This window comes from Sus scrofa, chromosome 13 (assembly GCF_054392235.1).
Source record: "Sus scrofa isolate SSC_HxYL_T2T_F1_AM1 chromosome 13, Sscrofa_HxYL_maternal_Yorkshire_Landrace_v2.0, whole genome shotgun sequence".
NCBI classification, from domain to species: domain Eukaryota; kingdom Metazoa; phylum Chordata; class Mammalia; order Artiodactyla; family Suidae; genus Sus; species Sus scrofa.
Window position 1 is genome coordinate 26,078,996 of NC_139395.1, and position 16,856 is coordinate 26,095,851.

The 16,856-nt window shown below is 39.9% G+C and overlaps 1 protein-coding gene across 24 annotated transcripts in view; it reads right to left on the bottom strand.

Moving 5' to 3' along the window:
* The window catches only part of THRB (thyroid hormone receptor beta), a 461,170-nt gene that overhangs the window by 413,723 nt on the left and 30,591 nt on the right, over positions 1-16,856 (bottom strand). For 3 of the 24 annotated variants that reach the window (XM_013981410.3, XM_021071435.2, XM_084987231.1), the window contains exon 1: positions 5,300-5,388. The exons of 20 other annotated variants lie outside the window; for them this stretch is intronic. In XM_013981410.3, the coding sequence (XP_013836864.1) occupies positions 5,300-5,372 (73 nt within the window). In that variant the 5' untranslated portion in view covers positions 5,373-5,388. Of the gene's footprint in view, positions 1-5,288; positions 5,389-16,856 lie in introns of those variants that run through there. One more of the 24 variants, XM_084987238.1, reaches the window with a different exon arrangement.

Below are 16,856 nucleotides of genomic sequence, written 5' to 3' on the forward strand. Positions count from 1 at the left end.
GGTCACCTAATGGTGCAACAGGATTCGAACTACAAAGAGACAAGGAATTGCCTCTTGGTGCCCAACAAGATTGCCGCAGGTTTCAAGGAAAGGGTGCATTTGTCATTCAGACTACTTCATTCAAAGACAAATATCATATGGTATCACTTATATGAATCTAAAACATGATACAAATGAACTTATTTCCCAAACAGAAATAGACTCACAAACATAGGAAAGAAATTTATGGTTATCAAAGGAGAAAGAGGGAGATAAATTAGGAATTTGGGATTAGCAGGTACACACTGCTGTATATAAAATAAACAAGGACCTAGTATATAGCACAGGGAACTATATTTAATATCAATAATACCTTAAAATGGAACATAATCTGAAAATATATATATACAATGTACATCTGAATCACTTTGCTCTACACCTGAAACTAATACAACATTGCGAATCAACTATACAATAAAATTAAAAAACATTTTTTTTAAGACATGAAAATGCAATTGGTAACCCTTGACATTAACATTTCCTGACTCTTCTTCAACACAAAGTAATTATGGTCCAGATTTTGGCATTTGAAACTTCCATATTTTAGTATTTAATTTTATATTTAAACTGTATACAAACTGTACATGTGACATAGCCTTCTGCAGCTTAATTTCTCATTGAAAATTTTTAAAAACTCACTGATATCCTTTAATTATCCATGTCAACTGTATTTCTATAAAAAAAAATGTTAAAAAGAATGCTTCCTTCAGTAAGCAGTTCTTAAGTACCTACTAGATCCCAGGCACAGAGCCACAGGGACACTGCACCTGCCTGGCTGTTGGGTGAGTTTCACTGGGGAGTAGCAGCACCAGCTTGAGGAGTAAAAAGCTAGTGAATCATCAGACAGCCCAAACTGGGACAGAACTAGGTCAAAGGCAAGATGGACTGGTCAAGTCTCTTTCCATGAAAAGAAACAGAACCCCAATTTTCAAAAGCTAATCAGGAAAGGAGCTTTAATGGAAGAGTACTGAGGCATCCTCAGAGTCTGAGGACATACCACCCACAAAAGCATGGTAGTAAATTTTATAACAGTGCTGGTCCCGTGCAGTCTCACCCAAAGAATCAACAGGTTTTTGTTTTGTTTTGTTTTGTTTTTTAATTTTATTGGAGTACAGTTGATTTACAATGCTGTGTTGGTTTCAGCTGCGGATATCCTTCTTTAGACTCTGAGGAAGGGCCGAGGGAGCTAGGGAGCTGAGCACTGCCCAGCTGCCCACAGGGGCTCCATTATTTATCTCTGCTAGTCCTCCTTTCTTTCCTTCTTTCAAGTGGCAGGTATGTTTTCCATAAATGTAGCATGGAACCTACCAGCTCTCATGAAGTCCCAGCCTAATATAATCATGCAAACAGCAGAATATAAGCATGCAAACATGCTTCTTGCTCAGTGCTTTTACATTTTAAGTGTCCCTACTCTTTGAGAAGGTGGCTTGATTTCTGTTGGGCAAGTTTTCTTTCTTTCTTCCTTTTTTTTCTTTCAAGATGTTTTATTTTGTTTTTTTGTTTGTTTGTTTGTTGTTTTTTGTTTTTTTGCCATGTCTGCAGCATGTAGAAGTTCCTGGGCCAGGGATTGAACCTGCATCCTCATAGACCCTGTGTCAGGTTCTTAACCTGCTAAGCCACCAAGGGAACTCCAGAAAATTCTGACATATGCCACAACATGGATGAACCTTGAGGATATTATGCCAAGTGAGATAGGCCTGTCACAAAACGCAAATACCATATTCCACTTATATGAGGTACTTGGAGTAGTTAATTTCATAGAGATGGGAAGTAGAATGATGGTAGCCAGGAGTTGGCAGGAGGGGAAACAGGGAGTTACTGTTTAATGGGTATAAGAGCTTTGGTTTTGCAAGCTGAAGAATTCTGGAGATGGTGGTGAGGGTTACACAATGGAAATGACCTTAACACCCCACTGAACTGTATACTTAAAAATGGTTAAGATGGGGGAAAAAGCTACCCTTAGAAAAACTGTTACTGATTAACTCTGAGAAAGGCAATAAATACTGTCAGAAGTGATTAAACAATGAAATTTACAGTGTTAATAATATTAATGATCAGCTTGGATAACCACATACAACAATTTTCCAGAGACAATTGTTACCAATTAGGAAAGCTAAAACACCAAGATAAGCAGGCCTTCCCCTAGCTTGCTCCATTAGATAAAGAAGCAGCCTAAGCCTGGGGTCAGTAGATGCAAACTCCTGCATTTGGAGTGGATAAGTAATGAGATCCTGCTGTACAGCACAGGGAACTATATCCAGTCACTTGTGATGGAACCCGATGGAGAATAATGTGAGAAAAAGAATATATATGTGTGTGTGTGTGTGTGTGTGTGTGTGTGTGTGTGTGTGTGTGTGTGTGTATACACACATATATATATTTAGGTCATTTTGCTATACAGTAGAAATGAACAGAACAGTGTAAATCAACTATAACGGAAACAATAAAAAATCATTAAAAATTTTTTAAAAAAAGAAGCAGCCTGAGAGATGGATCTTTATTAAAACAAACTTGTTTGCCTCCCATCTTGCCAGAGCCACAACCTGGAAGTTCATTTCTTGAACCAAGACACACCCCTGTCATGAGATCACAAAACATATAAGAAATATATATCTTAGTCTTTGAATGTTCACAGAAAATTGAGGTTGTTTGACCACACATGTATGAAGATGGTCAAGAGTTAGCAAGTCCTGGGTAGAGATTCTAGATTCAAATACAGGAAGGTCCTTACAGAGAAGACAAGACTTGAGCTGACACTAGTGGGGGAGAATGCAGGCTGGCGGATGACAGGGAAGGGCTGTGTGCCACCGGTTAAAAATAAATGACAGAGGAGCCCACACAAAGGCCAGGGAGGGACAAATGTGGAGAATGGCAAACCAACCAGCCAAAATAAGGTCAAGGACAAAGGTAAGGCAGGGGGAAGTGAGAGCAGAAATGACATGAGTCTGAAAGCACAGGCCCAATTCTGAATCTGAGAGAGGCAGTGATGGGAAGGCAGCCCTCGGATTCGAGGTGGACAAAGCCAGTCAATGAGAAGCAAAGGAAGGACAAAGGGAAACCAAAAGTTGTTTAGAAATGAGGGTTTCCTGCTCTTGAATGCAAGCTACCTGCAGACAGGCTTCAGTAGAAGCCTGCTGAACACGGTATACCAGTTACCTTGAATCTTCCTGACTTTGAAACTGCTCCTGACTGTTTTCATGGGCTCAAAGATGGATGATTCATTTCTGAAACCCCGGCAGGCCACTCTCACATTAAAACTCAGCAGGCCACACCACTGCCACATTAACCGGTCCCGGGACTGTGCAATGCCTGATTGACCAAAATGACTTTTTGGACAGGAAATTCCCAGGACCAAGTAACCCACACTGGAGAATACCACGGGAGAAAAGACGGCAGCACTATATTTTAGCTCAGCAGGGAAAGTAGCTAAACTGTTCTCCCTGGTTATTAATAGACCAGTGTTTAGTCCAATAGCTCTACTTTGCAGTGGAATTTGTGACTGTCTCTCCTGAAAACGGAACATCAAGTTAATGGTTTTCTGCATAATGTCTTGTCTACAAAGTCTGCGACTATCTGCATTGGGTTTAGAGAGGTAAGTGAAGATTTTTCAAAATAAGGTAGCCAGTTTCAAGACCATCAGCCTTATCATTTAGCTAAATACTATATATATGAGAATATCTAACACAAAGGAGGCAATACACTGGCGAGGCTGTCTGAATAAAGGCTAGTTTTAGTAACCACGAATAATGGGGTGGAGGGAGAGAAGATTACGTTTAGAATAGTAGGAGGTTAAAAAAAGACACTAACTTGGCTTTCAGGTTCTTTGCTTTGCCTTAAAACGAATAATTTTAGAGACAGAAATAAGCTACTCTCAAATGGACATGATAAGAATAATTGAGCAAAGAGATGAAGGAAGGAGGAGGAAAGAGAGAGAAGAAGGAAGAAGAATTAGTTAGCTAGTAAGGAAACAAGGAGGGAGGAAGTTATACCCTTTTGATCAAAGTATCACAACTTAATTGTTTAATATTCTTAGACAACTGAGTCTCATTTAACTCTTTAAGCAATAAAATTTCCATGGGTCTACTGTACAACCGTAGCTCAGGGACCGTGCAATATTTACTCAATAGTCTGAAAGTTCACTTCATTAATTCTTGAAAAATAAAGACTGAATACTCACAAAGCAATTCCTACATAGGAGCAGAGAATCTGACAGCCAGCCTGAGCTACACAGACAGGCGCCACATTGACAAATTGGCATCCCTCATGAAAGCTTCAAAGTCCTGTCATTTACTCTGCTTGTTAACTTTTAGTTATAAGTTCCAACTTAAATAAAGTTCTGCAGGATACTTTATTACCCTCAAACTGGCATTTTCCTCCCCTTTGTGCACTTGTGTAGCTATTCTACAATTGTTTGGAAGCATTCTTTACTTCTCTTAAAAAGTGTGCCCCCCTGAATTATCTACGAGGTTTTTTCAGGCTCCATCCATAAAAACCCTGGCACTTATTTTTCCTAAAACCTCCAAGATGGGTTTCTGAGTTATGTAATAATGAACTTCATCCTTTTGTACAAATTAAACCAGGAGTCATAAAGCAGGAGGTAAATGAAAAACTGAGTTTAAAAAAAAAAAAAAAAAAGCAACCCACCAAATCTATAGCAGGCTCAGCTTTTTTTGAGAGAGAGATTAAGGTGCATGCAGTCGGGTGGTATGAAGGTCACCAAACAAAATGTTGCAATCTTAAAGTGCCACGGACATGCAGACACGTCCAGCAGCAGCTCTGAGTAATCCTCGTGACTCTTTCCCTTAGCTCGTTACCGTCTCACCCTAAATCCCAAATCATTCATATATACAGGCCCACTACGATGGTATGTTCCCTTTGCAATAAAATGCTTTAAAAATTAGGAGAATTGTTTTCTTTAAATGGAAATAAAAATACTTAAGATAACTTCTGAAAAATTTGCCCTCCCCCATTTCCAGCTTTTGCTAAGGAGCAAAAATGACCTGAAATCTCCAAATTCCACCACTGGTTTCTGTATGATAGGAGCTTTGACACATCTGTCTTTCAATTACTCATTATCTGCCTGTTGACACTGTTTCCATCATGAAATTGTTTCTGGTGGAGATTTTCTGATTTTCGCGGGAAAGAGCTGAAAGCCACAAGCGACCAATGGACCACATGTACCTTGAGCTTTCTCTAAGTCAAAGTCAGAAGGAATCGCTCCTCAAAGGGGACCTATGTTTATCTCCCACCTGCTGCTGACCTGCAGTGTTCCTGTTGGCAAAGACAGCTCCAGGCAAAGCAAACAGCTCCCCAGTCTGCACAGAAAGGCTCATCTTCTCAGTCCATACTGCCAGCCTGAAACTCCCCCAGAGTCATTTAGGGAGTGAATCAGGCTCAGCCGATAAGCACAGCGCTGACCTTTAAACTCCAGCCTCTAATAGAGCATGGGGCTATTTCACTTCGTGTTTGCTCAACAGTTTCAGGGTCACGAGGGTCTGCGTTTACCGAGGTGGGGGCGGACCCAGGAGCCTGGCTCCAACTCCTACCCTGCAGCGATAGAGGAAGGTCAGGGGCCAGGCCAGGAGAGGCCCCAGGCCCACTATCAGGGCTTAGAACACTCTCTAGCATCCAGAGGGATCATGAGAACACAAGTCCGCTGACTGGCTCTTAGCTACCAATGTTGGAAGAAACGAGAAAGAGGCATGGGGGCCCGGGAATGGAAATTATTTTTTTCTTTGCTTTCACCTGGTCATAGTGCCAGACTGAGTGCAAAAGCTGGGGGAAAGGAGAAGTCAGGAATACTTCCCCGGGCTTTATTAAAAATATTTTTTTTCAGGGCGTTCTCGTTGTGGCACAGTGGTTAACGAATTCGACTAGGAACCATGAGGTTGCGGGTTCGATCCCTGGCCTTGCTCAGTGGGTTAAAGATCTGGCGTTGCCGTGAGCAGTGGTGTAGGTTACAGACGCGGCTCGGATCCCGCGTTGCTGTGGCTCTGGTGTGGGCCGGTGGCTGCAGCTCCGATTTGACCCCTAGCCTGGGAACCTCCATATGCCGTGGGAGCGGTTCAAGAAAAGGCAAAAAGACCAAAAAAAAAAAAATATATATATATGTGTGTATATATATATATATATATATATATATATATATATAATTTTAATGAATTTTTCCATTCCTTTGGGTTTTTCAAAATATTACATTTAAAGTAATATTTATCTTCATTATTTAGAATTTTTGGTGCCCAAAGCAAGTATGGCACTCACCTCACTCTATTCCTCACCCTGCTCTGTCACCAGATGACTCCCATCCTACATCTTAATCTCCAAATAAATGGAAGCAGATACAGACAGGGTGGTTAAGATGCCTGTAGCTGAGGTCAGAAAGGAAAAACCAAAACATACAAAGAAGCCCAAAGCATACAAGTAAAACGTCACTGAGCATCTCCACGTATATGTGCCAGATACATCCAATGTACATTCCTTTGGTTCTCACCTCTGAGGAAGCTATAGTAATCTCCAGCTGAGGAAGGTGAGGCTTTGAGAAACATTCTTTCCACATGCGTTCATCTCAGAAGGAAAGCTATCTGGCACTTGGACAGAAACCTGGGAGTTGTCCACGATTTTTCCTCTCCATCGCATTGAATCCATGGCCAACACTTATAAATGTTCACGGTCACCCATGTAGTAATTGTGGGAGTAAAGATCAAAAGATGGTCTATTTGATGGCAATTTCCCCTCTTTTTGCTATAGCCACCTTTCCAAGGAAAGTCGGGGTCAGAACATTGATTTAATCCCAGTCTTGGATTGGCCAGTCCAGGACAAGATGAAATTATTTCCAACTGCCGATCATTTTACAAATACATCTCTCAAACTAACATGTCCAAGAGAAGATTCCTAATCTTCCTTCCCCTCCAATCCTGCTTTTCTCTGATTTCCTCCATCTCAAGACCTGTCATCATCACCTACCTAATACTCAGACCAGAAACCTGGCAGTTATTTTTGACATCTCCCCCCACTTCTCCTTCTAAACTATGATTAACACCTGTCCACTTAAATAGTAAAACAATACCACCACCGACACTTAACTGAAGCATTTACTATGTGCCAGGTACCCTTATGATGCACGGAGATCATTATGAACTCACTCAACTTTCATAACAGTTTTATGAGATGATTCTTATTACAGAGAAGCCAATTTACCCATGGTCACAGAGCTAGTAAGGGGCAAGTAGTATTCCAACCTAGTTTACCTGGCTTTAAAACACACAATCATGTTTTTCCCTCTTTTTAGAAAACTTTTAAAAATTAAAGCAGAGTTGATTCACAGTGTTGAACCAATTTCTGCTGTACAGCAAAGTGACCTACTGGCCATCCATACACACACCACATACTCTTAACCATTACACCCCATCTCCAAAATAACCTCAATTCCATATTCACCTTGCTGGCTTTCCACTGCCCCATCTTAGTCCAAGCCACCAGCATTACCCACTCGGGCAACTGCAAACACCTCCTAAATGGTCAACTTGCTTGACTTCTCCCTCATTTCCACACATCAATGCTCAAGAAGCAGCTGACATGATCTTTGCAAAGTTTGTGTCAGATCATGTCATTTCCTCTGCTGAAACCCTTAAAACCATTCAACTACTTTCTGAATGAAATGAAAACTCCTCAGTGTAAACTGCTACCTCTCATGTGGACTGGCTCCTGCCCTCTCCCTAGATTTCGTCACTTCCTTTCTATTCCACTAGCCTTCTCGTGCTGCCTTGGACCTAGCAAATTCTTTCCTCTGCCTCATGACTTTTTGCCAGCAATGCTTTCCTCCTTCCCTGGCTGGCTCTATCTCATCCGCCACATGTCCCAGGGGATTTCCCTGATCCCGTTAGCATAAAATACATCTCCCCCTTATTCTCTCTTAGCACCTTCTTCTTTTCCTTCATAAGAACTTTTATTTATTTATTTGTTTATTTTGGGGGTTTTTTAGGCCATACCCATGGCATATAGAGGTTCCCAGGCTCAGAATTAAATCAGAGCTGTAGCTGCTGTCCTATGCCAGAGCCACAGCAACACCAGATATGAGCCACTCCTGCGACCCACACCATAACTCATGGCAACACGAGATCCTTAACCCACTGAGCGAGGCCAGGGATCAAACCCAAATCCTCATGGATGCTAGCTGGGTTTGTTAACTACTGAGCCAAGACAGAAACTCCCATAACAACTTTTAAAATGTGTAACTCTACGTTTATTTACATTTTTACTTGTCATGTTGCCTGTAAGCTCCAGAAGGTGCAATCAAAGTCTGTTTTATCCATCACCTTACTCCCTACCCCTATCCCAGAGCCTGGAATATAGACAGTGCAATTACTTGCTCAGTGAAAAAATTAATCCTGGGAAAGCTCTTGTAAAGACTTCTGCAGGTTAACTGAAGCAAGCACTTAAATAATTAACATCACTGATTTTAGTGAGAGAGATCCTTAAAAAGAAAATATAGATATTTACATATGTATTATATATTTTTATCTCCAACATGTGAACAAAAATTATTAAGCCAAATATTTAATATTTGGAAAAGACATAGAAGGAAACAATAAAAGGAAATCTCTAAAGAATTATTTTTTTAAAAGTCTTACAGTATATCTAGGTTTTTTTAAGTTTTTGCATTGTCATCATGACTAACAATTCCAATAAGATGAAACTCAAACTTGCAACGGTTCTTATTTAACCCCAGTACATGGTGGGGTTCCATGAGTATCTATTAATGATAAGCTATAGGAGATTTCAATCATGTATCTTTTTCCTACTTATTTCTCCTCATAACTTACTTAGAGATTGATGTTCCCCTTGGGGCCACATCTCTTAGCAGGAAACAGCAGAACCATCTCTTGTGCATGATTTTCCTCTGGTACTGCTATGTCATAGATGTTTTAGGAATAAAGACAGATTCTTCATGTCTCTGTAGAATAGGTAATCATTTGGCTTGAAATCAAGGTACCTGTTCTTTAGGATTTTGATACTTCTAAAAAATAGAAAATGAATACATCCAAAAACGGAATATAAAGTGGGAGAAAAACTTTGCAAATCACGTATCTGATAAGTGACTTGTATCTAGAATATATAAAGGACATAATACTACAAAGACGACACAGTTAAAAAAATACACAAAGAATATGAAGACATTTCTCCAAAATAGATATAAAAGTAGCCAATAAACACATGAAAAGATGCTCAATATTATTGGGAAGGGAAATGCAAATCAAAACCATAAGCTATCATTTCATATCCACTGGGACAGTTATAATCCAAAAGAGGAAAATATTAATGGTTGGAGAGGACATCCTTGTACACTGTCAGTGGGAATGGAAAATGGTGTAGCCCTTTGGTAGACAGCATGGCAGTTCCTCAAAAGGTTAAATATAAAGTTACCATATGACAAAGCAATTTTACACCTAAGAGAAATGACAATGTACATCTACACAAAAGTTCGCACGCAAGTGTTCATAACAGCCTTATGCATCACAGCCACAGGTAACACAGCCCAAACGTTCATCAACTGATGAATGGAAAATAAACTATGGTATATCCATGTAATGGAATATTATTCAGCATTGAAAAGAAATGAAGTACTGATACAAGCTACAACGTGAATAAACCTTGAAAATGTTAAGTAAAAAAAAAGCCCCACAAAAGGCCACGTACTGTATGAGTCCAACTATACGCAATGTCCACAACAAGCACATTCATAGAGACAGAAAGAAGGTCAGTGGTTGCCTAACACTGGGGGGAGAACGAGGCACCAGTGGTAACCAGGTTTCTTTGGAGGTGATACTAATGATCTAAAATTAGATGGTGATGGCTGCACAATTCTAAGAAGGACTTTAATTCACTGTAAATGAGTAAATGGCATTGGAATGTGAATTATATTTCAATAAAGCTGTTATAAAAATGACAGACTACAGTTTTTACAACACTTTAAAGCTGGACCTATGTTTGGCATTTCCAAGGGTAGGTGTTACTTAACTAAAGAGTATAATTTACTTTCGAGCTCAGAAGATGAGTTTTAAGTGAAACTTTCTCATAAAGAATTTATGGTCTCCCTCGATTCTCACAATTCCTACACTCATATCATTATCCCTGTTTAGAGACAGACTTGAAATCACAAGGCCAGGTTTATAGAATGCTAGAGCAAGACAAGATGAAGAGACGATGATTTTAGAGTAAGGAAACTAAGATCCAGGGAAAATAAATGTCTTTCCCAAGATCAGAAAGGTAAATGAGAAAGAGAATCAGAGCTTTCCAGACCAAAGCTTTGTTTCTATCAGGCAGAATGGTTATGGCAGGCATGGCATTTTCCAAAGTGGTTCCAGCCAGAAGTTCTACACAAGAAAGTCTCCTGCATGGAAAGGGAGTTCCACTCAAAGTATAGAAGCATAAGGATGAGTGTCACATGGTATTCACTGCCCCTTGAGTTATTTTCTTCCATAAGCATTGAACGGTTTGGCTGTGTGTTGGACACTGTGGAAATAACAACATATGCTTTTTAAAGATAGTAGAAACTAGGAAGTTTAGACTTGGGTCTCTGACATCAAGAGTTAGGCCTTCCTCAATGTTGGGCACCTGGACTGGTCACCTTCTTTACTCAGGTCCTAAGTAGAGATGGAAGGCAAACAAGATGCTCAATTTGACTTTGAATCTTCTCTTCAATCCACCCACCCAAACCCTTCTGTTTCTACCTTCTCCTCTTTATCAAACAATTTATTTTGAGACCCTGAAGGATCCCACCCAATTGGGGGCTTCAGTTCACACCACCTGTTCTTTTGTCCCTGAGAAATGTGAATTCAAAACAGACCTGTGGTTACCAAGTGGGGAAGGGAAGGATTGGGAGTTTGGGATTAGCAGATGGGTAAACAGATAGGATGGATAAACAGTAAGTTCCTACTGTAGAGTACAGGGAACTTCATTCAATAGCCTGTGATAAACCATAATGGAAAAGAAGGTGAAAAAGAACATGTTTGTGTGTATATAAATCAACTCCACCTCAATGAAATAAACAGATGCAAACTACTGCATTTGGAGTGGATAAGCAATGAGATCCTGCTGTAGAGCACAGGGAACTACATCTAGTCACTTATGACGGAATATGATGGAGGAGGATAGTGTGAGAATAAGAATGTGTGTGTATATATGTGTACGTGTATATACATACAAGATTGTCACTTGTATATACCCAAGAGAGAGTCACTTGGCTGTACAGCAGAGACTGACACATAAACCAACTATAATAAAAAATTAAAAATGTAAATTAAAAAAAATTTTAAACAAAAAATGATTTTTTTTTTTTCTTGGAGTTGCCGAGTTCATGCAGCATGACTTCAGTTAAATCATTACTTATGATTCCATTTAAACACTGGTATGAACACAATACTTGAAAAAATAATCAAACCAGTCAATCTGTTTAGATAAGAATTTTGACCCCTAAAGTTAATTTTTTACTTCTATATTCCTGTACTACCTCCTCTTTCCAACTGCCCTCTATTTCAGAAAGTCTAAACTGCCTGAGAGAATTCTGGCTTCCCTCCAAGAGGATATTTTATTAACAGGTGGAGAAGAGAACTGAATTCTAAGAGTCAATGAAACACATTGGGTTGACCCTCACTATTCCACTCTGTCTGAAGGAGAATGGCTGTGCTGGGCCCAGGGCTGGCTTCGGGAGGCTGGAGAATGAGTGGATACTGTTTTGACATCACTATCCTCACTCCACTCTCTGAAATGTATTTTTAAAGCACTTTATCGGTCGCTTCACTGAATTTCTCTGCAAAGTATTATCTTCTCACACAAGTCATTGAGAAAGCAAGGATAGGGATCTTGTAGACTCAGAGCAAGTCACTGAAAAATACGTTAAAAGAATTTTTGAAGCTTATCAGAAGGCATTGCTTATCAGAAGGCATTGCTTATCAGAATCGGCTTTGGTTGGCACTGGATAGAACCTGTCTTCCAAGAGAGCTGGGTTCCTCTACACTTTGTGGAACTATGAGATATAGTTTTGTACATGAGAGTCATAAATGTGTTTAACTGTCTTTCTCTCACTCAGTAACCATTTTGTAGTCTATCTAGGTTTACTAGTCACTCTCTTTCAGAGTAGAGTTTTGTTGGTTTGTTTGATTTTTGCAACAGCTGCACCTGCCTCATAAGGAAGTTCCCGGGCTAGGGGTTGAATCAGAGCTGCAGCAGCAGGCCTATGCCACAGCCGCAGCAACGTAGGATCCTTAACCCACTGAATGAGGTCAGGGATCAACCCTGTATTCTCACAGAGACAACGTTGGGTCCTTAACCCGCTGAGCCACGATGGGAACTCCTCTTTCAGAGCTTTTATTCATTTGGCCATTAGTGAACATTCAATACTAGGTAGAGAATAAAGGCGCAAAGGTGGCAAATTGTGAATCCATCTCATTTCTGATTTGCTTGTCATTCTAGAAATAGTTTTGGGGAGAAAGAGGATGAAACTAATACAAATTGTGAGATTCAGTGTTTTGGTGTCACAAGCTGGCAAATCTCAGTTAACTGTGTGCTTAGGCTTTATTGGACGACACTCTATTTGGATGAAAGCGGGGGTGGGGAGGGACAGGAAGTCTGGGTGGAGAGGAGCTTTCTGGGCTCACACATCTCTAAGCCAGAAGGTCAAGTTTCCTGGTAAGGACATCTTCTACGGAGAAAAGCTGGGCCCATGTGGAAGCTAAGTGAACTCTTCAGAGTCAGGATGGCAGCAGCCATTCAGTCACTGCTTCATTATTTTACGGCAGAGCTTGGCTGAGACTGGGGCATCTTGTCAAGGGCAGATACTGGTCCAACACGTCTAGCTTGGGACCTGAGACTCTGCATTTCCGACAAGCATCAGGGCTGTCCGTGGGGCTGGCCCAGGGACCACATCTGAACATCGAGGCTCTAAAGAAATGCAGCAACGTAAAAGAAAACACTCTGAGGCGAAATGACACTGGTCATTCTGGGCTGATAATACCTGCCAGACAAATTATTTCAGGGTTATTTTATTTTATTTTATGTTTTGTACCTGGAAGAGGAAGCAGCTGAGTTTGGTTGATGGCTTGTGAGCTTTGGTCAGCAGGCTTCACAGGCTCAAGATCTTGTGACTTTGAGAGAAGACTGAAATTATGGCCTGTCGTTTATGTTTAATGGCTTTGAGCATTAAAAAGAGGAACTTCTTTCTCCCCAACTGAAATCTCATTGCCTCAGTGAGTTAAACATTTCCAACCCTTTTAGCCACTGTGGAGGGTTCTCATTCCTGCTTTGGCTGCTCATAATTTAGCTATTACTTTATATTTCCTCCATCTGACCTTTAATAAATGGTAAAATTGACTGAGTCAAGTATCCTCCTCCTTCTCTCACAGGCAGTAAATCTCTCTTTTTTCCTGGAAAAATATTTACATTTATTGTTGTTTGGTTTTTTTTTTTTTTTTTTTTTTTTTTTTGGTCTTTTTGCCTTTTCTAGGGTCGCACCTGAGGCACATGGAGGTTCCCAGGCTAGGGGTCGAATCAGAGCTACAGCTGCCAGCCTACGCCAGAGCCACAGCAATGCATGATCCGAGCCGTGTCTGCAACCTACACCACAGCTCACGGTAATGCCGGATCCTTAACCCACTGAGCAAGGCCAGGGATCGAACCCTAAACCTCCTGGTTCCTAGTCAGATTCGTTAACCACTGCGCCACGACGGAAACTCCGTTTGTTATTGTTTTGACACAATACGTTGATAGCAACAAAAATACATTTGTAATTTGCAATATAATGAGAATACTGACATAAAACTGACTAATAATATCATATTCAAAGAGTCCTTCAGCTTTATCACAACACAGGAATATTTGCCCTGAAACCTCAGGTATAAAGGAAATTAGCTAAAGGAGTTCCTGCTGCAGCACAGTGGGTTAAGGATCTGATTGCAGTGGCTCAGGTCACTGTGGAGCTGCAGGTTTGATCCCTGGCCCGGTATAGCAGGTTACAGATATGATGTTGCCACAGCTGTGGCACAGGTTGCAGCTGAGGCTCAAATTCCATCCTTGGCCCAGGAACTTCCATATTCTGTGCGTGCAGGTTTTTACAAATTTTACGAAATCTTAAAACTCTGTCATCACCAAAACTGTGTGTTATGACAGGCAGTAAGTCTCATACCCATAACCTGAATAATGAATACTCCTTTGTGAGCACCCAACTGATGATGGAGGAGAGATTTAAGCCCTGGGAGAATTAGCCTCATATTGTTCAAAGAGAAAGACCAAACTCCAAAGCAATAGCAACAGAACAAGAAAGATGCAGTTTAAATAGAGCCTGAGATGCCCTGGCCTATGGCTTTCAACCTTCAGGTATGTTCTGGATTGCACATAATCTAAAAAGAAAAGGGAGTTCCCTGATGGCCTAGTGGCTAAGGACCCAGTGTTGTTATGGCCGTAGCTCAGATCACTGCTGTGATAGAGGTTCAATTTCTGGTCTGGGAACTTCCCCATGCCTCAGGCACAGCCATTAAAAAAAAAAAGAAAGAAAAGAAATTAATGTACTTAGTTTTCATGGAAGTACTTATTATGTAAATATTCATTGAGAACGTATTTCTGTGTACTCTGGGGGGCTTGGTAACCCCATATTATCTTCAAAATACATTTCAGTCAATAGACTAGGAGAGTTAAATTGTAGCCATTTCTTTCTAGGAAATCATTTCAAACCACATACCTCAGAGAGTGCCTAGCATCGTACCCACCATCGCCACAGCTTTGCTCCCACTTCCCCTAAAATGAAGATGATTCTATGGACTTTAAGGAGATTTCATTGAGCACATTTTCTTTATTTTAGAATGTATCATGTGATATATTCTGCTGTTTGAACAGCAAAAGAGAGACATTAAAACAACAGGCTTATCCATCTGTGGATAATTTTACCTAAAATTAAGCAGAAGTTTCTATTGCTCTTCTTGTTTTATATCACACTAAGAAAACGAATACACTGATTTAAATTATAAAGCTAACATCAGCAGAGGCATCACAGAGTTCAGACATGATCAGAAAAATTGCACTGAACAACAACTTTTACTCTCAATTATATGCATTAACGATGGGAGTAGTGGCACAGAAAATGTTCAAACCACTGTGACGCAACTGTTTTTGCACCAGACTCCTTTTTTTTTAATCTACTTTGCATATTGTACAGACTCATATTTAAGTAATTTGCCTTTGTTCCTTTAACTTACTCTGATTTAAGCAAGGAGAACATGAAGGTTTTAATTTCTATTTCATGAAATAATTGTTGGATATCTTGAGAGTTAATCACACGGCTGTTAAATAATAATATCTTGGGAACAATTCTGTAGTAATGGTTCAGTGTCAGTACTAAAAATTTTAGGGGTCCCATCCAGAACTGGCTGATTCCAGAGAAAATAAGGAACAAGCACAACATGTAACAAGTGCTTCCTGCCATCTTTGTTTCCATTTATAAAGTCTGTCTCAGCAAAAATGCCATGATTTTAGTTGATAAGCACTCTAGGTGTTCCTTTTAGAGGGGTATTTGTATTTTAGCAAAGATTCCAGAAGATTGGAAAATTGTAATGACTCAAAGGACACCACTCAAATGTAGTGGGTCTTTAGGCTAGAGACTGTATCCCCTGAAATTTGACTTTAAAGTTTGCATATTTTTTTCAAATAGACCATTTTCTAGACAACAGTGCACATTCTCAAGTGGTCTACAAACCTTCAAAGGTTAAGAATTGCGCTAAAAGTAGAATTTAAGTCTTCAGAATCGCTTTGGAGAAAGCGACCCTATCTTGGAATTTGGAGTGAGGCAGGTCTAGGTTCAAAAGGCCATTCTGCCACTCACTCACCATTCCACTTCAGGCAAGTTACTTCATCTCTCTGAGCTATATGTCCTTTCTCTATACAGTGAGGATAAAACCAATGCCTACCTCTTTGGGCTCTTGTGAAGACTGGGTGTAATGTTTGTAAAGTACTTGGCACATAGCTACCATGCTATATACTCTCAAGAAACAGTAGCTGTTACTATAATTAATACAATTATTTGTTTCATTAGCATTATAAAATACACTGTGAAGACAGTGGCTTTACCTAACAAATAATAAGGTATATTATTCTAATCCTTTTGCAGTTGGCTGATAAAACACAGACTGTGGCTAATTAACAATGATTAAGTCATCTTTGACCAAGACAGGGCTAAAGAGATTTGTTCTCTAAAGTGATCTGATTTTATTTACTTTAACTATGGGATATCTAATCTAGTGACTTGAAATAACAAGGTTTTACAGGTTCACCAGTCTTCCAAGAATTCCCTAAATGACTGAATAACTATGGTTTCTATGCTTAGGGTTTTCCAGACAGCACGCAAAATAAGCAAGGATTTACATTCAGCTGTGTTTAAGATAACATCTTCATGCTGAAAAACTGGCACCTTCTCAAATGACCACTAATGGAATTTATTAGCTATTATGGTATATTTACAGCACAAATTACCATTCAACTATTAAAAATAATTTTAGGAATAATGCTCAATGACAAGGGATAATGTTTATCATATATTAAGCAAAAAAGGCAGTGCACAAAATTAAGTAAAGCCTGATTGCTTTTTTGTACAAAGATGGCACAGAAAAATGCCTGGAAGAAAGTACACAAAATTTCCATGGTAGGTGGTGAGATGACAGGTGAGTTTCTACACAGAGCATTTATTATTTTTGCAATCTGAATAATAATAAAAGAGGAGTTCCTGCTGTGGCTCAGCAGTAATGACTCTGACTAGTATCCATGAGGACGTGGGT